Below are 23472 nucleotides of genomic sequence, written 5' to 3'. Positions count from 1 at the left end.
AGGGTAATTTGGACCCTAGCAACCAGATTGCTGAAATTGTAAACTGGAGAGCTGCTGTATAAAAAGCTAAATAACTCAAAAACCACAAATAATAAAAAATTAAAACCAATTGCAAATTGTATCAGAATATCGCTCTCTACATCTTACTAAAATGTGTTGAAAATTGGGGGCCCCTATCCAAACCTACTCTTGTTCCTGCCTCCGATGGCCCGGAAGGTATTATTTCTGCGAGATTTCCTTGTTTCTATACAACACTGTATTTTCAGCACAGTTAATCCTGTCTCCCCGCTGTGCCATTTCAATGCGACTGCAGCATTACGGGTCTCCAGTTGCTTAGCAACTGCAGAGCGCAAGCCCAATGTTGCAGGTTTGTGATGCTCGCATCAGAACCCAGTGTCGGCCGTTGCCAGGCATCCGTGACCCAAGAGCTGCAAATGGAACTGAATGTACACGGAACACGTGTGTATTTGTTGTTTTCTATTATTGCCTTGCAGCGGGAGGATAGAGTGCAGAGGCCCAGTAACCTCATATTGTACCGTCTAAGGGTAAGAGTATGGCAACTCCAACGCCTACGTATAAAAACAAACATGCAGCCAGTAAACATAACCATATGGGAAAATGTTCTATACAATATACAGAGAAAGAATGTTCTGCGCTCACAGTAAACCATGCCATTGTACTATAACACTATGGCAGCTCTCATTCAAATGTAGAAATTTAAGTAATACTTGGGACCTAGTTTTTCCGGATAACCGATTTTTCCATAATTTGGATCTTCATACCTTAAGTCTACTAGAAAATCATGTAAACATTAAAGGAGAAGGAAAGGTTAAAACTAAGTAAGCCTTATCAGAAAGGTCCATCTAAATATACCAGTGAACCCCCAAAGTAGTGCTGCTCTGAGTCCCCTGTCATAAGAAACACAGCATTTCTTTCCTTCTATTGTGTACACATGGGCTTTTGTATCAGACTTCCTGTTTTCAGCTTAAACCTCATTGCCCTGGGCAAGAGCATGCTCAATTTGCTCCTCTTCCCTCCCCCCTCCCTTCTCTACTGTAATCTGAGCCCAGAGCAGGGAGAGACTCAGGCAGGAAGTGATGTCACACCATGTTAATACTGCAGCTCCTATTCTAAAAAAACAGAGAGTTTCTAGAGCTTTTTACTCAGGTATGGTAAAACATTCTACAGAATAAATAAAGCATTCTAGCTTGCACTATTGCAGCTAATCAATTGGCAATAAAATGCCTCTGTAGCTTTCCTTCTCCTTTAAATCAACCCAATAGGCTGGTGTTGCTTCCAATAAGGATTAATTACATCTTAGTTGGGATCAAGTACAAGCTACTGTTTTATTATTACTAGGGATGCACCGAATCCAGGAATTGGTCAGGATTCGGCCGAATCCTTGTGCCCAGCCGAACAGAATCCAAATCCTAATTTGCATATGTAAATTAGGGGCATGTAGGCAAATAACATAAATTTTAGTCACAAAAGAAGAATTTTTTCCACTTTTTCCTTTCCTTGCAAATTAGGATTCGGTTCGGTATTCGGCGAATCCCAAATAGTGGATTCGGTGCATCCCTAATTATTATAGAGGAAAAAGGAAACCTTTTTTTTTTTTAAATTGGATTATTTGGATAAAATGGAGTCTGTGGGAAACAGGTCTCCCTTAATTCAAAGTAGGGATGCACCGAATCCAGGATTCCGTTCAGCATTTGGCCAGGATTCTGCCTTTTTCAGCAGGATTCAGATTCAGCCGAATCCACCTGCTCAGCCGAACCAAATACTAATTTGCATATGCAAATTATGGGCAAGGAGGGGAATCTCTTGTTTGTCACAAAACAAGGATTTGGTTCAGTATTCGCCCGAATCAGTGGTTGGACCAAATTCATAATAGTGGATTTGGTGCATCCCTAATAGATTCCCCTTGTTTGGAGACGAGGCACACATGAATTTCAGCAGTAACAAAAAGGGAAGTCTCAGAGGGTAAATGGGAAGTACCAGTAGGAAACGCAGAGTTTCTCAATTTCCCGCGAAGGCTGTGCCACCGTCTAGTAGAGTATATAGTGCATAATGGTGCCCGCGGGCAGCCTGTGAATAGAGGCGCTTGTTAAGTATCACCCCTGCCAGGTTTAGAAGGTAACGTAGTAAAGCTCAGAGCACTCCTGCCGCACACAGCCCGCTTTGTTCATATATTATCCTAACGTGATCCTACATGATCCCAGGGAACACATTAGCACTGTTTGCCTCATTTCTGCCACTTTATATTGGTGTCGCTATCGGGAATTATGCGTATTAACCCATGAGATGCCTGGCTACGTCCTCTTAAATGCATGTTGCTTTGTGATTCTTGTAAGAACATAAGTATCACCTGGAACCTTCCATCGACGTATCCTGTAGGTATTCTATTCCATTACTCATACGTTCTGTTTAACAACGAGGTTTATGTTCCATTGTGTGCATGGAGGAGTCCGTGTTAGCATATTTACTTTTATATGTATGAGTGGGTGGTGCCATATTGCTTGTCTCTGTTGGACAGCCTTTCACAGACAGCTGCGGAACAGCAACAACTAATTATATGAAATGTTCTGTAGTTGTCTCTGATGCCTCTCCAGGGGGAGAAATAAAAAAAAAAATCAGTTGTTTGTTTCATGGCAAATAAAGGGAAAGGAATGCTTTGTGCACCCAGCGCTCTCATTAGATAATATGTAAATCTTGTGGGATCCTTGTGATGCTTACACAGGTTTGGAATCCGTTATCCGGAAAACCATCATCCAGAAAGCTCCGTATTATGGCATGGCCGTCTCCCATAGACTTCATTTAATCCAAATAATCCAAATTTTTAAAAATTATTTTCTTTTTCTCTGTATTAATAAAGCATTACCTTCTACTTGATCCCAACTAAGATATAATTAATACTTATTGGAAGCAAAACCAGCCTATTGGGTTTATTTAATGTTTATATGATTTTCTAGTATCAAGATCCAAATTACAGAAAGATCCTTTATCCTGAAAGCCCCAGTTCCTGATCATTCTGGATAACAGGTCCCATACCTGTACACACCGATGCAGGCCATGCCCTAGCAACCAGTGGAAGCTTACATTGTTAGGAGGAGAGAGGTGCAAATAAAAAACTTTCTATTTCTATTTTTTTGATACATTTCGGTTGGTCTTTTTTGATTCGAATTTCTATTTTTATTTCGAAATTCGACCCTTGATAAATCTGCCCCTAAGGGGTATGTGTACCCCATTATCTTTATTTTAACAAAGGCATGCCCAGTTGGCCATGAGAAGGTTCTTATTTGTTTCAGACCTGATGTATCATTTCTGAAGCCCCAAGAATCCAAATTTTCCCATCTCAGCTGATATTGCCGGAGTGCCTATTAATATTCATGAACTGTCTGCGGCTCGGATAGAACCAGCGATAGATGGGAAGGTCACCGGGTCTCCAAATTTACATAGTGATCAATATATGTGAATATAAATCCAGAAGCAGATGTATGAAAGCCTTCCAATGCGGGCAAGTTATTAATTATGAAATAGGACGACAATCTTTGAAATGAGATTGAAATAAGTAAGATTTATATTTTCTGTTTGATGCAGACGAGGGCATTAGAGACTTTTACTTTTCCCCCATGTTTTGTTTTTGATTGATTAATTGTTAACGACTTCATGGCCTCCCTTTATGAGCTGCCATCACAGAGTGTTCTAGTGCCCCGAGCTGAATTTCATGGGATCAGAATAAAACTTATACACAGATGTGTGTTCCAGGAACTGTGCCGCTAAATACCCAGTGTTCTTGGACTTCTCATAGCCTTGTGTGTTGTGTTTAGATCACATACCTGTTTGTAACTGGCCGGCGTCATAACTGTAACTAGACCCAAGGGGCCACTTGAGAAAAAGGGACAAGTACACACTGCACTCTGTAGTAGTTGAGAGAATAGAAGGGGTAGCATTAAGTATTTAGGGCCATTTTTGTTTTGAGGATAAAAGGCTCCCCTGATCCAAATGTGCACCCAAGGCTTTTGGAACCCAAGTGTTTCTCTGTGTTTTCCATTGTCATGAGCACTGGACGGGGGTAAAATAACTGCAGCTGCTTCCTATAATGTAGGGAGGGGGACCCCAAACTTTTGAGCCACATTCAAAGTAAAAACAGTTGGGGAGCAACACAAGCATGCATGTCCCAAATAAGGGCTATTTGGTAGCCCCTATTTGGAATGCCTGCCTACAGGAGACTCTTTTTGGCAGTACACATGGTTTTTAAGCAACCAGAACTGCAGCGGGTCGGGTACCCGCGGGTTACCTGCAAAAAAGTGGCCACCCTGCGGAATGAGGGGAGGATTTTCGGGTCGGGTTGCGGGTTTCATCTAAATCTTATGTAATATTGTCTATATTTTACTCCTTTTAAAGTTTTAGAAAACTTGTTTCTGTCCCCGCCCACTTTTGACGACTTAATTTCCGGTTTGCAGCACCATCACTTTGATGATGGTCGGTGAGTTGCGGGTCAGGTTGCGGGTAAGGCAGTTGCAGGTCCAGGTTGGGTAGTGGATCAAAGTGGGTTTGGGTCATGGGCTGCGGGTCTCAGAAATTGGTTCCACGCAGGACTCTAACCAGAACTTGCACCCAAACCAGGAATTACAAAAATAAGCACCTGCTTTGTGGCCACTTGGAGCGATAACCAAGCCACAGTTTGGGGATCACTGATGTAGGGTCTCTGTATAGTTATTACAAGTTCCACCAAATTTCTTTATAATTAAGATGCTACTGAGGTCCTCAGGTTGATGCTCTATAATTGGTGAGATGTGGAGTCTTGAAGGAAGATCTGATGTTGGATATTATGCTATATACACAGATTAGCTCTTTGGTCGGTCGATTCGATTTGGGCCTTTGCCCAACAGGGTTTACAATATATATATATATATATTTGACCAAGTCCCAATCAGATTGGTCAGGGTGGCCCCATATTGTCAAATAAGCTGCCATCTTGGTCAATAGTGACCTTGTTGGCAGTGTATGGGCAGATATTCTCCTTGAAAGGCAACAGATCGTGACTTGCTGAACCATGGAGAGGTTACATAGGGCACAGTACAAGTGCTACGGGCTCTCTTACATAGAAGCCTCTGTAAATAGACTGTCATTGCAATTGTAACGCTGGGGAGTTAATTAGCAGATGGAATTGGGTTTAAAGCAGAGATGCTGAGTCATCAATAGGGAAGTGAGCTTGAAAGGTAAATATAATAAACTGCTAAGTATTTATATATATAATATATAGATAGAGTGCTCCATTTATTTTTGTTTCTTAAGATTGCTTTAATGGTAATATATATAATATATATATATAGGTATACAATCCGTTATCCGGAAACCCGTTATCCAGAAAGCTCTACGGAAAGGCTATCTCCCATAGTTTCCTTTTTGTCCCTTGTACTTGATCCCAACTAAGATATAATTAATCCTTGTTGGAAGAAAAACCAGCCTATTGGGCTTATTTAATGTTTACATTATTTTCTTGTAGACTTAAGGCATGAAGATACAAATTACAGAAAGATCTGTTATCTGGAAAACCCCAGGTCCTGAGCATTCTGGATAACAGGTCCCACACCTGAATAGGCAAAACACATATATACGTAATGTATTTGACTTGGTTTGAAGGGCTTTGCGTTCCTTCCTGACTTTTCTTAGGTCTTGGACTATTTTGGACTTCTTGCAGGGAGTGGGAGAACAGTATTGCAGAATAGATCGCTCTACCCTCTTACTGAGCTTTTAGAATCCGCATGCCTACAATGGGTTCTAATGTAGAGGGACAGAATAGATTTATGACAAGAGAAAGACTGGGCCTATTGGAAAGCAGGTTGAGTCTTGGCCAAATCGGCCAGTGTGTGGCTGTAACTGGAAATAGTCGGGGTGGATTGATGGTATGTCCCACAATTTCCACTTGCCATTGTTTAGCAATTGTACTGTATGTATTGTATGTTTCAGGGAAGCAGTCACTCAAGGGAACTCGATAAACCGGTATTTCCACCCCAAGCCTTGTGTCATTGTCAGAAGTGGAGGAAGAGACTAATGTGACAGCGTAAATATAAATAAGGAAGATGCTGTTTTCAGGAAGCACAATGTTATCCACATGTTAACAAGCTTGCTAGACAGGTTTATTGTATCAAGTCTGAGCTTCTAAACCGGTGTCCTTAAATAACCTCACCAATGTGTGTGTCTGGGTCTAACCCCCAAGAGCAGGCGACCTAGTCTCCATGGGCAAAACTGCAAAATAACACCTCCATGGCAGGTGTCAAGGCTCAAAAATGTGTTTTTGTTAAAGCATTAAACATCTCCATGGATGGATTCCTCTGGAGAACCAATAGATCTCGGTGCATGTACATGACATAATTATATTAAAAACCTGCTTCTTTTTGCTGAAGTATAATGAAAGCAAACCCTTTGGAACTGCTGAGTAGACTGTATTGCCGCAGTTGAACAGGTATGTTCCTTAAGAGCTAACCTGAAGGGCACTCTTTGAGCAAGACATGACTTAATGCTCACATTTGATTGATGGTGCTCGGGGTAATCTGCTGGAATAGGCATTTTTTCAACTCTGCTGGCAGCAGGTTTAAGGGACAATGTATATAGTGATCTTGAAGGCTTCTTCTTAAACCATACTTCTTCTTTGAGGTAGAACCCAAAAGTAGGTGATAGAGGTTGGATATAGAGATGGAGATATAGGTTGGAGATAGAAGTTGGAGCTAGTGGGGTTGGAGATTGAGAGGTTGGAGATAGATAGAGAGGTTGGAGATAGATAGAGAGGTTAGATATAGATAGAGAGGTTAGAGATAGATAGAGAGGTTGGAGATAGATAGAGAGGTTGGAGATAGATAGAGAGGTTAGAGATAGAGAGGTTAGAGATAGAGAGATAACATTGTTGTGTCAGCCATTCAGGTAAAGTTTCATGAAAATCAAATAGAGCAAATACATATGAAACCTCACCCAAGATAACCTTCAAACTGGGCTTTCTCCCCATGTTTCACTCTCACTGGTCTTCAGAGTCTTTACCTGCCATCGATTCAGGCTCGTTCAAGTAGACTAGTAGACTAGTTGCCTTAGGGCAGCCCCATCAAGATTGTTTAACACAACTACCAATTAGAGATCATGGGAATTATTGGGTTTAAGACACATAATTGAGTATTGCTGGAGCTCTCTTTTTCATGGCATAGTTGTTCCTAAATCCCATAAACACTGCCGTGTAATCTCCATAAACTGATTGCTTTTTATTTTGTAATATTACCATGGTTTGTTATAGGCGGGAATCCCACCGCTGATATTTTTGAAGGTCATCCAAAGAGTAAGCCAATCCCCTCGGCACACTTCTCATCTAGGTGTGAGATCAATCGCCATTTGGTTCTGCTGGGGGGGCTTTCTCGGAGCACAGCTGGGCCACCGGCCATGTGGCTGAGCCATATATTTGTGGATTGAATGCTGGCTTCCAATGCCATGTAGAGTATGCTAGTGACAGTTGTCATTTTGTTTGTTGACATGCAGACAGATGGTCATAAAAATAGAAATTCAGACAAGGGAAAAAATAGCTGCCACACTGAAGGGAATGTGATGCTAAAGTGTCTGTGTTTTTATTGCATTGTTTTGTTTAGATCAGAATAGTTTTTATAAATGTGTTTTTTTAAATATTTTTTTTTTTTACCATGTCGAGACGTGAACGTGCTCAGGCAGCGATGGTGTATTAATGCTTTTTAAATGTATTCTTAAAGGAAAACTATACCCCCAAAATGAATACTTGAGCAATAGATAGTTTACATCATATTAAGTGACCAAACTGGAATATATATTTAAGTAAATCTTGCCCTTTTACATCTCTTGCCTTGAGCCACCATTTCGTGATGGTCTGTGTGCTGCCTCAGAGATCACCTGACCAGAAATACTGCAGCTCTAACTGTAACAGGAAGAAGTGTGGAAGCAAAAGACACAACTCTGTCTGTTAATTGGCTCATGTGACCTAAGAAGTATAGTTTGTTTGGCTTGTTTGTGTGCACAGTGAATCGTACGATGCCAGAGGGCGGCCCTTATTTTTTAAAATGGCAAATTTCCATTTATGATTATCCAATGGCACATACTACTAGAAAAGTATATTTTTATGAAAATGGTTTATTTACATGAAGCAGGGTTTTACATATGAGCTGTTTTATGCAATATTATTTTATAGAGAACTACATTGTTTGGGGGGGTATAGTTTTCCTTTAAAGGGGTTGTTCGAATTAACTGTTAATATCATGTGGAGAGTAAAGACCCTTTAATTCCTCTTTGTCCCCATTACTAGTTCTACATCAGCCCAATCATTGGTAACACTATACAAGTGTGTGTGTAACACAACAGTGATAAGCTTATAACTTGCATTTCTTTCTGCTGCAGAACTTCACAGCTGAGATTTGCAAACACTGTATATTTAGAAAAGCTATTTTGAGTGCCAGTGCCCAGAGGGACATTTGTCTCTTAGACTCTTGCTAATGTGTTCAGTCTCCTTGCTAGACAAATGATACAGAAGGAAACCTAGTTCTAGTGCTATTCGTTCCCTGTGGTTTTTTATAACTACTTTTTTGTCTCACAAGTTGTGTGATTTACCCTTTAAGTATTTAAAAAAAAAAAAAAAAGGATATAACTGTCCTCTATCTAAGACACACTTGCCCGATTTGTCGGTGGTTCTGTGGGTTCAGTGTCTGTAGAATATATATAAATAAATACATAAATATGTACCTAAATCCCTAATGCCTGTGTTTTCTTTCTTCCTGTATCAGGTGTATGTGGAATTTGATGACCTGGAATGGGATAAGCGAGAGTGGGTGAAAGTATATGAAGATTTTACAGCCTTTTTTGTGGAGTACCAGCTGGTCTGGGCTAAGCGAGAAGACCCCGGCCAGTCTCAGGGATCAAAGGTCAAGCACATCCAGTGGCCTGCATTGGTAAGACACTTAAAGATTTTCATATTTGCATTTTTTTTTTTATATTTGAACCTGTCTGTTGTACCCTGCATACAGCATGGATGTTAATGGAGAACACTGCTCATGAAACAGAACAGTGCTCATGAACACGATGCTTATGAAATGGTGCAATCTAGAGAGCATTACTCATGAAAGAATACTGTCTAGGAAGCAGTGCTCACTAAAGGCTTCAGTTTAGAGGGCAATGCTTACAAAAGGCTTCAGTCTAGAGAGCAATGTCCATGAAAGATTTCAGTCTAGAGAGCAATGCTCACGAATGGTACAGTCTAGAGAGCAATGCTTATGAAATGCTTCAGTCGAGAGAGCAATGCCCATGAAAGGATTCCGTCTAGAGAGCAGTGCTCATAAAATGTACAGTCTAGAGAGCAATGCCCATGAAAGGATTCAGCTTAGAGAGCAGTGCTCATAAAATGTACAGTCTAGAGAGCAATGTTCATGAAAGGTAATGACTAGAGAGCAATGCTCATGAAAGGTAATGACTAGAGAGCAATGCTCACAAAAGGTACAGTCTAGAGAGCAATGCCCATGAAAGATTTCAGTCTAGAGAGCAATGCCCATGAAAGGCTCCTGTCTAGAGAGCAATGCTCATGAAATGTATAGTCTAGAAAGCAATGCTCACGAAAGGCTAGTCTAGAGAGCAATGTCCATGAAAGGATTCAGCTTAGAGAGCAGTGCTCATAAAATGTACAGTCTAGAGAGCAATGTTCATGAAAGGTAATGACTAGAGAGCAATGCTCATGAAAGGTAATGACTAGAGAGCAATGCTCACAAAAGGTACAGTCTAGAGAGCAATGCCCATGAAAGATTTCAGTCTAGAGAACAATGCCCATGAAAGGCTCCAGTCTAGAGAGCAATGCTCATGAAATGCTTCAGTCAGGAGAGCAATGCCCATGAAAGGCTCCAGTCTAGAGAGCAATGCTCATGAAATGCTTCAGTCAGGAGAGCAATGCCCATGAAAGGCTTCTGTCTAGAGAGCAATGCTCACAAAATTTATAGTCTAGAGAGCAATGCTCACGAAAGGCTAGTCTAGAGAGCAATGCCCGTGAAAGGCTACAGTGTAGAGGACAATGCTTGTGAAAGGCTAGTCTAGAGAGCTATGCATATAACAGATTGAGTCTAGAGAAATTGCTTATGAAAAGATACAGTCTACAGAGCAATGCATAGGAAAAGGTACAGTCCAGAGAGTGGTCACATTTAAGGCTGCAATCTAGAGTACAACAGAACATAATATATTTAAACAAATACTCTTTAGCCCAAAGGCCAAGATTCTTCCTAACTGATGTATTCTCGCCTGTACCTACTTAGCAATACTGTGATATGTGGTCGTTCTATACACTTTTTTTTGGATTGGGTGTTTGAATATCAGTATTTAGTTTGTTAATTTGCACCTACTTGATGCGTTTTATTCCATGTATTAAACGTTACTGAGAGAGTACTGTCGATTCCCCTCTCTTTGCTTTTCAGTATATGTTTTAGTGATCCTGGGAATTACTCTGCTGTGTCCCCTGTTCTTATTTTGCTGTATAGTTTGGCGTGCTACTTATGTGTGCCACTGGCATTTCATTTTTGGAATAACCACATCTCCAGTGGCCGTTTCACTGAACCCCTGAGCCGTACCCTTGCTTGACTGTACCCTCTTTGTGCCATAAGGGTCCTGGATGATGTCAAATTCCACAATATGGTTGTGGAAAAGGTTGTGTAGCAAAATGTTTTGTTGTTGTGGGAATCGAGACCACAATTCTGGTGTCTGTAAGTACAACAGTACTGATATGATAACCATACCTCACAACTGTCCCTCTTCTGACAGCTCAACCCGCAGTCACTCGTTTGTACTGGAAAGTCCCGATTTTCTCTGCACTGAACTGGCAGAAAAAGAAACAAAGTTTTTAACTTAATTGGCTTTTGGCAGAGAGCCCTGAATAGTCACAGCTGCAGATAAGATACTTTTGTAACAATTTTGAGATAAGCAAATAAGTAACAATATAAGATAACAAGTCCCTTGGGAAAAGTTAGACTCACATCTTAAAGGGCAATTCACCTTCATAAGCAAAACTAATAAGTGAAAAAAAACAGAAATATGTTCAAACTTTCATATTTTTAATTTTGTAAAATGAACATGGTTATAAGGGGGTGTGGCCACATAAATGGGCGCGGTCCCTCTTTTTCGTCCCTCTTTTTATTTCCAAATTGTTGGGAAGTATGTGATAACGGTTACCTATAATCAGTCTTTAATTCACAAAAGCCATGAATATCTTGTAAATTGTATCCTTATGTCACATAACTCGTGTATTTTAATAAAAAAAAGTACCCCTTGTTGGAAAATATGAGGATATTAAAAGTCACCTCTGAGTCCCATGACCTGTATATGGTCATGGAACTCCTTGGTGACTTATAATATCCTTATATTTTACAGTAGGGGGTACTTTACTGTTTTGCCTTTGCTAGGGATGATGGGAATGTTGAAGCACCCTCTTCCCCTTTTGGCAGACAGCTGTGCATTCTGTAGCCCTGAGACCCACTTACCCCTTCCTCAAGTGTATTATTCACAATTCACTGCCAAACAATAAGCCCAAAGGAGCACCGTTTGCTTTTAGATCTCATCTATTCCAGTAATGAACAGCCTACAAGTGGCCTTTCCCATCACTAATTGGGCGCAGGAAGAATGAAACGCAATACTGGAATAATGCTGCCAGTTATTTAACTCTGTGGGCGCTGGCAGAACATTCTGTATGCCGCCGGGCAGCAGGGGCATGTCATTTCTAGGAATAAGTTTAGCTCTGCCCTGGTCAGGAAGATACATGATCTCCGTCACATAGAACACGGCAGCAGTTTTTTGTTTTTTTTTACTGGACCCCTAATTATATCCTTAAAGGCATACTGTCATGGGAAAAATGAATCAGTCAATAGTGCTGCTCCAGCAGAATTCTGCACTGAAATCCATTTCTCAAAAGAGCAAACAGATTTTTTTATATTCAATTTTGAAATCTGACATGGGGTGATACATATTGTCAATTTCCCAGCTGCCCCAAGTCATGTGCCTTGTGCTCTGATAAACTTCAATCACTCTTTACTGCTGTACTGCAAGTTGGAGTGATATCACCCCTTCACTTTTCCCCCCCAGCAGCCAAACAAAAGAACAATAGGAAGGTAACCAGATAACAGCTCCCTAACACAAGATAACAGCTGCCTGGTAGATCTAAGAACAGCACTCAATAGTAAAAACCCATGTCCCACTGAGACACATTCAGTTACATTGAGTAGGAAAAACAGCAGCCTGCCAATCTCAATGTTATTGATTCATGTCCTAAAGTGCAGGCACAAGTCACATGACCAGCCGCAGCTAGGAAATTGACAATATGTCTAGCCCCATGTCAGATTTCAAAATTGAATATAAAAAAATCTGTTTGCTCTTTTGAGAAATGGATTTCAGTGCAGAATTCTGCGGGAGCAACACTATTAACTGGTTCATTCTGAATTTTTTTTTTCCCCATCACACTTTAATCAAATGGTGTCCATTTATTCATGGGTATAATAAGGGATCCAATTTAAAAAGAGCATTTATGCTAAGGAGATATGAAACGTTCAGCTGATACTCCCCTGAGCACAAGTATTTAGTACTTAGGTTACTGATTGCAGATAATAATAGGGTTATGTCCCTGCAGAGTCTCACAGTTATTTAAATATCTTCACTGGTCCTCCCTGTGTAAGCAATGAGCAGCTCCAACACTCGGAACTATGGGATGCAGGTCACAGTTTAATAATATGCAGAGGGATTCAAGTTGAAACTTTCTCTCCTGTGTAGTAACCAAACCCTAAATAATCACTGCACATTTGTCGTTGGTTTCAGTATCCTGCACAAAAGCTTTGTTGACATTGTCACTGTCCAAACCCTAAATGATCACTGCACATTCCTGTTTGCCTCTTTCACATACAACTAAGCCGGAAACTGTGTAATTATATATTATACATAACCTTATCCAATCCCTAAATGATCACTGCACAATTCCTGTTTGCCTTTTTTTCACACATGACTGCGTATCCCTGTGCAAAATGATTGCTGCACATTTGCTTCTTTCTCATCTATTATACACAAAACTTTGGCAGACTTCATAACTCCTAATGTCACTATCCAAACCCTAAAACAATCACTGCACATTTCCTGTTTGCTTCTTTCACACATTACTATCTCTGAAGCCTTGTTGTTCTTATCAAAGTGTCACCAATCCTCATCCAAAAAGATCACTTCATGTTTCCTGTTTGCCTCTTTCACACATAACTATCTCTGTCTGAGGCCTTGTTGTCCTTATAATGCCACCTATCCTGATCCAAAATGATCACTGCACAGTGTTGGACTGGCCCACAGGGATACCAGGAAAACTCCCGGTGGGCCAAGGTGTCAGTGGGCCCTCCTGCTTCTAAACATTTGACCTATTTCATGGCCATTCCCTATTTCTATGTGAATAAATTTCTTTCTATGTGAAATAAATAGATGGAATAATAGATTATAGCATGTAAAGAAAAGAGAATAGCAGAATAGAGGTTGAGTAAGGAAAGGAAGAAAATAATACTTTGAGTGGGCCCCTGGTTTAAAGGTTTTTGGGTGGGCCCCTTGTCTAAAGGCCCCCATAGAAGCGACGATTCTTCTTTGCGAAACGACCGATTTCAGCGCAGCCCGACCGATTCGTCAAATTATCGTGCGGTTAGTGGGATTCAAACGATCGAACATCTTACGATTTTTCGTCCGACATCTGCCAGGAAATTGATCGGCCAGGTTAAAAAATCTTTGTCGGTCCCAGTACAATCTATGGATGTTTGCAGGGCCAAGCAGGCAGCTCCCCTTTGTTTTCCTGGTAAATTGGTCGTTTTAGTTGATGGACAGTTCGAACGTTCGTACGATGGTTCTCAGAAGATCTTGGTCTCACGATGTGGATTGGATCTGTTGAAAATCTGTACATCTATGGCCAGCTTAAGGGTTTTTGGTGGGCCCCTGGTATCCCAGTCCGACACTGTCACTGCACATTTCCTGGATCCAAAATGATCACTGCACATTTCCAGTTTGACTCTTTAACACAGTGGTCCCCCAACCAGTAGCTCGTGAGCAACATGTTGCTCTCCAACCCCCTGGATATTGCTCTCAGTGTCCTCAAAGCAGGTGCTTATTTTTTGAATTCCAGGATAATAGGCAAGTTTTGGTTGTATAAAAACCAGGTGCACTGCCAAACAGAGCCTCAATGTATGTTGACAATCCACATAGGGGCTACCAAATGACCAATCACAGCACATATTTGGCACCTCAAGAACATTTTTCATGCTAGCGTTGCTCCCCAAATCCTTTTACTTCTGAATGTTGCTCACGGGTTCAAAAGGTTGGGGATCCCTGCTTTAACACATCTGAAGCCTTGTTGTCCTTATGCCACCTATCTCGATCCAAAATGATCACTGTTCATTTCCGATTTGCCTCTTTCACACTCCACATAACTATCTCTGAACCCTTGTTGTCCTTATAATGCCACCTATCCCAATCCAAAATGATCACTGCACATTTCTGGTTTGCTTCTATAACACATAACTATCTCTGAACCCTTGTTGTCCTTTTAATGCCACCTATCCCGATCCAAAATGATCACTGCACATTTATGGTTTTCTTCTATAAAACATGCTGATGATCTGATGTTTTTAACATAGTTGGAATAAAAGTTACATTTTAACCTGTACGGATGGAAATTGAGTGCTCGTCTATTTTTGAAAATTGATCGTGACTCACCTACAGCTACGGGCTTGGGGCGATGCACCCGAGCCACCCATTGGATCTGGTGAGTTATTTTGGACGATTTACCCTTAATACTGTTTAAGGCATTGTGAACTAAAGGGCAGGACCCGGGGTACATACACCCGGGTCACCATCACTTTCGGGGGAGCGGTTCATATGCGAAGAAAATTTCTTTTGGCCGCTAGTATACAGTATATTAATGGGCACTTGGTAGCGATGGCTTGTTTGCACACTGAATTTTGGTGCCAATTTAAGCGGTATTTACATAATATTCAAAGTAGTTGGAACAAAAACTAGCAGGCATTTTACATATACGTTTCTATAAAACATAACTATCTCTGAGGCCTTGTTGTTCTTATAATGTCACCTATCCTGATCCAAAATGATCACTGCACATTTCCTGGATCCAAAAAGATCCCTGCACCTTTCCTGTTTGACTCTTAAACACATAACTATCTCGAAAGCATTGTTGTCCTTATTATAATGCCACAAACAAATCCCGATCTCATGCATCCGATACAAAAGCTTTGAGATCATAGCTATACAATCCCTAAATAAGGTCTCCAAAAGGAGGCCCTGGAATGCCAGTGATAGATTTCTTTGTACAACATCATCGCTTTATAATAAACCAACAAATGAACATAATGGCTGTCTGGCCTGGAAGAACTGCTCTAAATGATCACTGCACATTCCCCGTTTCTTTCTTCCATGCATAACTAACGCCGAAGCTACGTTGCCATTATTGTATCTGTATATGTCCCTATCCTAAATGATCACTGCACATCTCCTTCTGATGCACAAAGGCTTTGTTTGACACCATCGCTTTCCAAACCCTAAATGATTACGGCACATTCCTGTTTGCCTTTCTCTCACTTCTCACCCGACACACAAAAGCTATTTTGCCTGTACCAAGAGCAATGAGCAGACACACACACTCTCTAAATTCTGTTTACATGAAGGTGGGGGAGGGAGTAGTTGATTATAATTAGACTTGGGGTGATAAGAAGGGAGAACTAAATATAGTTTGTCTATTTAACCTTCGCCTCTTGTGCATCCCTTTCACCATATTATTTTTTTTTTTTTTGCTTTTCTTACTTCCCGCAACCATTAAAAAAAAAAAACTTTTTAAGTTTGAAATCTTCTTATGTTTAATTGTCAGTAATGTCTGCTATTAATGTTGTGCCGAGGGCCCACTCTTTTAACATTCTAACGGCATTGTAGGTTAAAACGAACTGCTTATTGGTTGCTATGGCAACTAGACAGGCAGTTGGAGCTACTCCGCCTCTGACAGTGTTTTCAAGGAAATTTTCAAGGAAAGCTGTACATAATAATATTGTATAAATTGGTTGGAGAGTGACCCAGTCAACCCCCCCCCAATTTATATTTACCAACCACCCCCTAAAGCTAGCATCCTAGGCATGGGCCCTCAGATGCCTATATGATAAATATGAAACATAATAATCATAGATAATGGCATGTTGAATACATAAAGCTCATGTGTTAAAGGCAGAGAAACGCTGCTAGTCCCCCAGCGACAAATCGATTATTCTTCGGGCGACTAATCTCCCGAACTGCCTTCCCGTTCGGCTTGAATGTAAATCGCCGGCGGGATGGCACTCAGAACAATTAGTTTTCCAAAGTTGCCTCACTAGGAAACTTCGGGCGACTTTGGAAAGCCGAAGCAATCCTTCCCGTCGGCGTTTTACATTCTAGCCGAACGGGAAGGCAGTTCGGGGAGATTAGTCGCCCGAAGAATAAGCGATTTGTCACTGGGCAACTAATCTCCCGAAATAGCAGCATGTGTCTCTGCCCTAAGGGTAAGGCCAGACGAGGAGATTCGTGGAGATTTTGTTGCCTGGCGACTTATCGCCACGTCTTTTGCACGACTATCTCCCTGAACTGCCTCAGTGGTTCTTCCCCATAGGCTACAGCTACAAAATCGCCTGCGCTAATGCACACGCGAGGCAATTTTGGACGACTATTGAAAACGCATCGCCGCGTGTGCATTAGCGCAGGCGATTTTGCGCTGTAGCCTATGGGGAAAAAACGCTGAGGCAGTTCGGGGAGATAGTCGTGCAAAAGACGTGGCGATAAGTCGCCAGGCAACAAAATCTCCACGAATCTCCTCGTCTGGCCTTACCCTTAGGGCAGAGACACATGCTGCAGTTCGGGGAGATAGTCGCACAAAAGACGTGGCGATAAGTCGCCAGGCGACAAAATCTCCCCGAATCTCCTCATCTGGCCTTACCCTTAAGGTCTGTCAGGAAAGTAGCCACCTCCTAATCTTCATCCATAGATACAATCTGGGTTTCCAGCATTACTCTGGGAAATGGCATTTGTGTTTTTCCCCTATATATATTAGATATGGCTAATGCTCGGTTATGTTGGGATGGATAATATGCGCCTGTCTTCTAACGTGCAATGAAACTATGAATTTGATGAATGCAGATGGCCTTCTAGAGCGAGGTTGAGGTTAGCCCAGCTAACTTGTCTCTCTGACTCGCATTCATTTGCTAGCTGCTCAGTATTCGCCGGCGAGCGCCGTTCGCAATATAAAGATTCCCCGAGGACCGAGTTTAATGGCTCTTTCATAAAATATCGGCTAAGAACAGGCTGTACATTTTCACCCCCACAAGAGCCCGGGATAATGGAAAAGAGCAAGATGCGGTGCGACTTGACAAGGAAGGCAAAGAGCGAATGGAAATGAGACACGGGGACAAAATACTAATTGCCGCTTTCTTATTGAGCCCCATAGTACATTTGTTCATTCAGAAGCTGACACTTGGCAGCTCACTTACTGAGATCTCTGTTTGGAGCATTTAGATATATTTGTAGAGATAAGAATTCGGCAAATGTGGATGTATCATGAGCGTGTTTCTATTGGGGAGCACAATATAACGTGTACATTTTATGTGCGTAATTTCCTGATCGCAAGTCTGTTCTTTTCATGCTGCAGCTTCATTGTGTTGTGATACTTTAAGATATTTATATGAATACACAGAATGGTCCCTATGCGTTGGGGGTCCACAACTGTTTTTACTCATGAACCATATTCAAATATAAAAAGAGTTGGGGGGGGCAAAACCGACATGAAAACAGTTCATGTGGGTGCCAAAAAGGGCTGTGAATGGTAGCCCCTATATCAGTGGTCCCCAACCAGTAGCTCATGAGTAACATGTTGCTATCCAACCCCTTGGATGTTGCTCCCAGTGGCCTCAAAGCAGGAGCTTATTTTTGAATGCCAGGCTTGGAGGCAAGTTTTGGTTGCATAAAAACCAGCTGTACTGCCAGAGCCTCAATGTAGGTTGACAATCCACATAGGGGCTACCAAATGGCCAATCACAGCACTTATTTGGCACCCCAAGAATATTTTTCATGTTTGTGTTGCTCCCCAACTCCTTTTACTTCTGAATGTTGCTCACCGGTTGGGGATCCCTGGCCTGTATGGACTAACAGCCTACAGGAGACTCTGTTTGGCAGTACCCCTGGTTTTTATACAACCAAAACTTGCCTCCGTGGCAGAAATTAAAAAAATAAGTACCAGCTTTGAGGCCACTGGGAGCAACATCCAAGTGGTAGTGAGAAACATGTTGCCCATGAGCCACTGGTTGGGGACCAGTGGCTATAGGTCCTTTATGTATTTAGATCTTTGTCCTCCATCAGCCATCTTTGCTGCTGCCCATTTATATTATACCTTATCTGCATTCCCTATACTTAGAAAATGAAAGAACAGTAGTGGTCCATGAATTTGTCCTATTAATGTTCCCAGTCCACCATAAACAGTTTAACTCTGCCCTGATTTGTCAGTAGCCCCACTAACATTCCAATACCCCTTCTCTTCACTTTATTATTACACTTTGTCTTTGGTAGAAAAGGACAGTTGTCAATTACATTTAGTACAAATGTCCAGGTCTGTTAAGGTAACTTCTGGGCCAATCTTGAACTTTAGCGCTACTGCAGTCCTGAACTTCCTATGGCACACGAGCCCAGGCTTGTATGTCAACTTGGGAAGTGGGTTCCTCAGACCATCCTATAATCAGATTGTAGCTCATATTTCCAAAAAAAATTGCATCTTCTGATGTACCTAGAAGGAGGGTTCATGGTGCATTAGAATATAGGAGCCTCGGCTGTTTTTGACTTATTGCAGTTCTGATTATTTGGGCTGTGAATAAACGGATCAGAACTTGGCCATCCAAGTACATGGCCAGTGGTACAGTAGCCATCTGTTTTGCCTGCCCTAAAGCGTTGAACGTTGTATTTCGGCCTTTGGAAGACATTGCTTTAGAGTACTTATGGTTCTTTCAGTATTAAGTAGTAAGAGTTTTATTTAAAGTAGCATACCTTGCATCCTCACCAGGCCTCCAAGGGCCAACCAGTGAAGCTGATGTCCAGGACACACAAACATTGAAATGTTATAGGCTTTATGTAGTCCCCACTTGAGTTTAGGCCCACAAGGAGACCTTCTAGTCTACTACTTTTGTATGCAAGTTCGGCCTTCCCTAAAATCTCTTATAGGGAATACCAATAGCTGTTGGACACTGAAGAAGCCTGAGAGCAGCTTTAGACCATGGTCAACAGGGAGATTTGTCACCTGCAATAAGTTTGCTCTACTGTGGGCAACAAATCTCCTGAAAATGCTTCTCCACTGGCAATAATTGAAATCGGGGACCTACACGTCGAGACATTGTCATGGCAAAATTGGGCCTTTTTGGAAAAACTAAGCAACTCGTAGGTTTTGTCACAGGCGATTTCAATTATTTCTGGCGGAGAAGCATTTTCGGGAGATTTGTTGCACAAATTTATCACAGGAGACAAAATCTCCCCGTTAACCATTACCGTAATGAGTTACACTACCAGTAGCTCTTGATTTGCAACTTTTGGACAGTCACAGATTTAGGATTACTTGTGGCCATTCCCATAGCTTTCCAGTAAGTTAGTTATTTGGTCCCTTTTACTCTTTCTGAAAATCAACACTTACACTGAATACAGTGAAGTGCACAAAAAGGGTTCTATTTATGCAGTAGGTAGCGTAGGTACCATTCATTGCTGAGGTCCTAGGTTTGATTCAAGCCAGGACACTTATCTGCAAGGAGTTGTATGTTCTCCCCATTTACTACTTGTGAAAAGAAGTACAAAATGCTTTGCCAAGCTGGAAGAAACCCACACAGACATAAGGAGGAAATACAAACTGCTTACAGATAGTGCCCTGGCTGGAGTCGAACCTGGGACCTTCAGTCGTAGGTTCAATTCCAGCCAGGGTATTATCTGTAAGCAGTTTGTATTTTCTTCCTATGTTTCATGGGTTTCTTCTGGGTACTCCTGTTTCCTCCCACACTCCCAAAACAATTACAAGGCACCCAAGTACTTGACCCATGTTTGTTTGTCACATATTTGGCACCTCATGTCTGACCTTAGTCTTATGTTGGCTAAATTATTCAAGCAGCAGCACAGCTTACAACAGCTGAATGGTTACAGGAAAGAGTAGCTGTGCCGTATCTGTACCAGATGGTACAATCTCTGCCTGTATATTGGGGTCTGGAAAATGTAATAGTACATAGAACAGATACTATGAATATCTGTCATCAGTGTTATTAGCAATAAGGAACTAAATCCATCATGTCCTGGCAGGCCTAGCAAGGGTTTCCCTTTGCCGGCACAAGGTGTTCTTGCACGAATCCCCCTCTCTGCATCTGTAATAAGTAGTAACCTCCCTATTCTGTGCTTAACTGACAGCCCTTCTTATTAGAATGTAAAGTGGGTCAATGTCAATCTTGCCTGAGCCCTTAGGAACCAAAGGCAGGGGCGGCAATGGGCAGCACCAGTGTAGATCAGGTGAGACAGGGTCTGCTGGGGGTTATAGTTCAACGTCATGTGGAAGGCTGCAGCTAATGGGATGGGTAAAAAGGCTATTAACCAGATCCCACAGCCGCAGTCTGGGACTCAGGTACATGAACATAAAGCCGCCATTATATAAGTTAAATATTACAGCTATGGAATCCGTTATCCGGAAACCAGGCCCAGACTGGCAATCTGTGGGTTCTGGCAAATGCCAGAGGGGCTGCTATAATGTCACATAGAAAGTCAGTATTTAGTGGGCTGGTGGGGGCTGTTTGGGCCTCTGTGTGGGCTGAGTGGGCCTCTATGTACCTGAAATGCCAGGGCCTATTTTAATTCTCAGTCCGGACCTGCCGGAAACCCATTATTCAGAAAGCTCCGAATTACTTGAAGGCCATCTCCCATCGACTCCATTTTATCCAAATAATCCAAATTTTTAAAAACCATATCCTTTTTTCTCTGTAATAATAAAACAGGAGCTTGTACTTGATCCCAACTAAGATATAATTAATCCTTATTGGAAGCAAAACCAGCCTATTGGGTTTATTTAATGTTTAAATAATTTTATAGTAAACCCAAGACAAGAAGATCCAAATTACGGAAAGATTCGTTATTCGGAAAACCCGAAAAAAAATGTATTTTCAGTCTAAAATTAAAGAATAAAATAATTGCAATTTAATACAGGTATGGGGTCTGTTATCCAGAATGCTCAGGGCCCTGAGCATTCTGCATAACAGACCCCATACCTGTATTAAGTTGAAATTATTTTATTCTTTAATTTTAGACTGAAAATACATTTTTTTTCTTTATTTTTACCTAGCACAGATGTGACATCCGGTTACCATGGAAAAGGGGTCTGTTCAGCAAGTGAATGAATGAACTAGTGACATCTCCCCGGCTTTGCCATTAGCATCTCGCTGGCTGGATATCAGGCTTCTCACCTCTTCCCCCAGCTGTCTATTTGTCGAATAATAATCTCATGCAAGCCCGTTACCTGGGAGCCGATGCTGAGAAAAGGATTTAGGGCAGAGACACACCTGGAGATTCTGAGAGATTTAGTCGCCCGGTGACAAATCATCTCTTCTTCGGGCGACTAATCTCCCCGAATTGCCTTCTCTTCAGCTAGAATGTAAATCGCCAGCTCGGAGAGAGCTTCATTTTCCGAAGTTGCCTCACAAGGAAACTTCGGGCGACTTCGGAAGCGATCCGAGTGCCATCCCGCTGGCAAATTTAGATTCTAGCCGGCGGGAAGGCAGTTTGGGGAGATTAGTCGCCTGAAGAATGCGACTAATGTCCGCCGATCTCCACGTGTGTCTCTGCCCTTAAAAGGGTTGTTCACTTTTGAATTCACTTTTAATATGATGTAGAGAGTGATATTCTGAGACCATCTGCAATTGGTTTTTATTTTTTTCTTAATTTGTTGCTTTTGAGTGAATTCGTTTTTTATCCAGCATCTCTCCGGTTTGCAATTTCCCTAGCAACCATGTCTTGATTTGAACTAGAGACTGGAAAAGGAAAAAAAAAAAAAATCGAAATCGAAAAATGAGTATGAGAATAACAATAAATGTGTAGCCTTACAGTGCATTTGTTTTTTTAGATGGGGTCAGTGACCCCCATTTGAAAGCTGGAAAGGGTCAGAAGAAGAAGGCAAATAATTCAAAAACTAGAACAAATGAAGAGACTAATTGAAATGTTGCTAAGAATTAGCCATTCTATTACATACTTAACGTTCAGTTGCCTGAGCCTTAGAACAAACATCTGCATTCAGAAAGAAACCTGAACGGCCCTTAGCGGTTCTGGCCCTTTATTTGCGTGGGTATTCAGGCTGTATCGTTTGCTTGGGCTGTTAATGATTAAAGGCACCATCTGCTGCAAAGTGTATTCAGAGCAGTGATGTTCATTGGGGCTGAGCATTTAGTGATATTTACATGGCTCTGTTTGGATAGCTATATTCTTCTGCCGTTTAATGGCAGGATAAATAGAAATTTATCGTGTGAAGGTTATTGCAGGCTTGCCCAGCGCCCTGCTATTTACCCATCATTTTCCCAAAGTCAAATTTTAAAGACCTCCAGCTTTCTGAAAGTGTTCTACAGTCAGAACCAGAAAGAGGGGCAGATGGGCTGCACAGTGGTGCCATGGGGTGCTACGCTCAATTCTGCAACACTTGTCTATGTTCTCCCTATGTGCTGTGTGCTGGAGGTATAGGACCTGTTATCCAGAATGCTTGGGACCTGGGATCTTCATAACTTAAGGGTCAGGGCACACGCTCAGATTCGGGGAGATTAGTTGCCCGGCGATAAGTCTCCTCTTCTTCGGGGCGACTAATCTCCTGAATTGCCTCCAGCCGTCTAGAATGTAAATCGCCGGCGGGATGGCACTCAGAGCGCTTCGTTTTCCAAAGTTGTCTCACAAGGAAAATTAAGCGCTTTGAGTGCCATCCCGCCGGCAATTTACATTCTAGACGGCTGGAGGCAATTCAGGGAGATTAGTCGCCCCGAAGAAAAGGAGATTTATCGTCGGGCGACTAATCTCTCCGAATCTGAGCGTGTGCCGTGGCCCTAAGTCTACTAGAAAATCATGTAAACATTAAATAAACCCAATAGGCTGGTTTTGCTTCTGATAAGGATTAATTATATCTTAGATGGTATCAAGTACAGGTATTGGACCTGTTATCCAGAATGCTCGTATTCCGGATAACGGATCTTTCCGTTATTTCAGATCTTCATACCTTAAGTCTACTAGAAAATCATGTAAACATTAAATAAACCCAATAGGCTGGTTTTGCTTCCAATAAGGGTTAAATTAGTTGGGATCAAGTACAAGCTACTGTTTTATTATAACAGAGAAAAAGGAAATCGTTGAATTTTTTTT

At 41.6% G+C, this 23472-nt stretch overlaps 1 protein-coding gene across 1 annotated transcript in view; it reads left to right on the top strand.

Moving 5' to 3' along the window:
- jmjd1c.L (jumonji domain containing 1C L homeolog) overlaps positions 1-23472 on the top strand; it is a 226646-nt gene that overhangs the window by 86796 nt on the left and 116378 nt on the right. Inside the window, exon 2 of the mRNA XM_018225114.2 lies at positions 8793-8957. Coding sequence (XP_018080603.1) covers positions 8793-8957 — 165 coding nt within the window. The remainder of the gene's footprint in view (positions 1-8792; positions 8958-23472) is intronic.

The sequence above is a fragment of the Xenopus laevis genome, chromosome 7L (assembly GCF_017654675.1).
Source record: "Xenopus laevis strain J_2021 chromosome 7L, Xenopus_laevis_v10.1, whole genome shotgun sequence".
NCBI classification, from domain to species: domain Eukaryota; kingdom Metazoa; phylum Chordata; class Amphibia; order Anura; family Pipidae; genus Xenopus; species Xenopus laevis.
The sequence above is the reverse complement of the archived record's forward strand: the minus strand, read 5'-3'. Positions and strand labels throughout refer to the sequence as shown.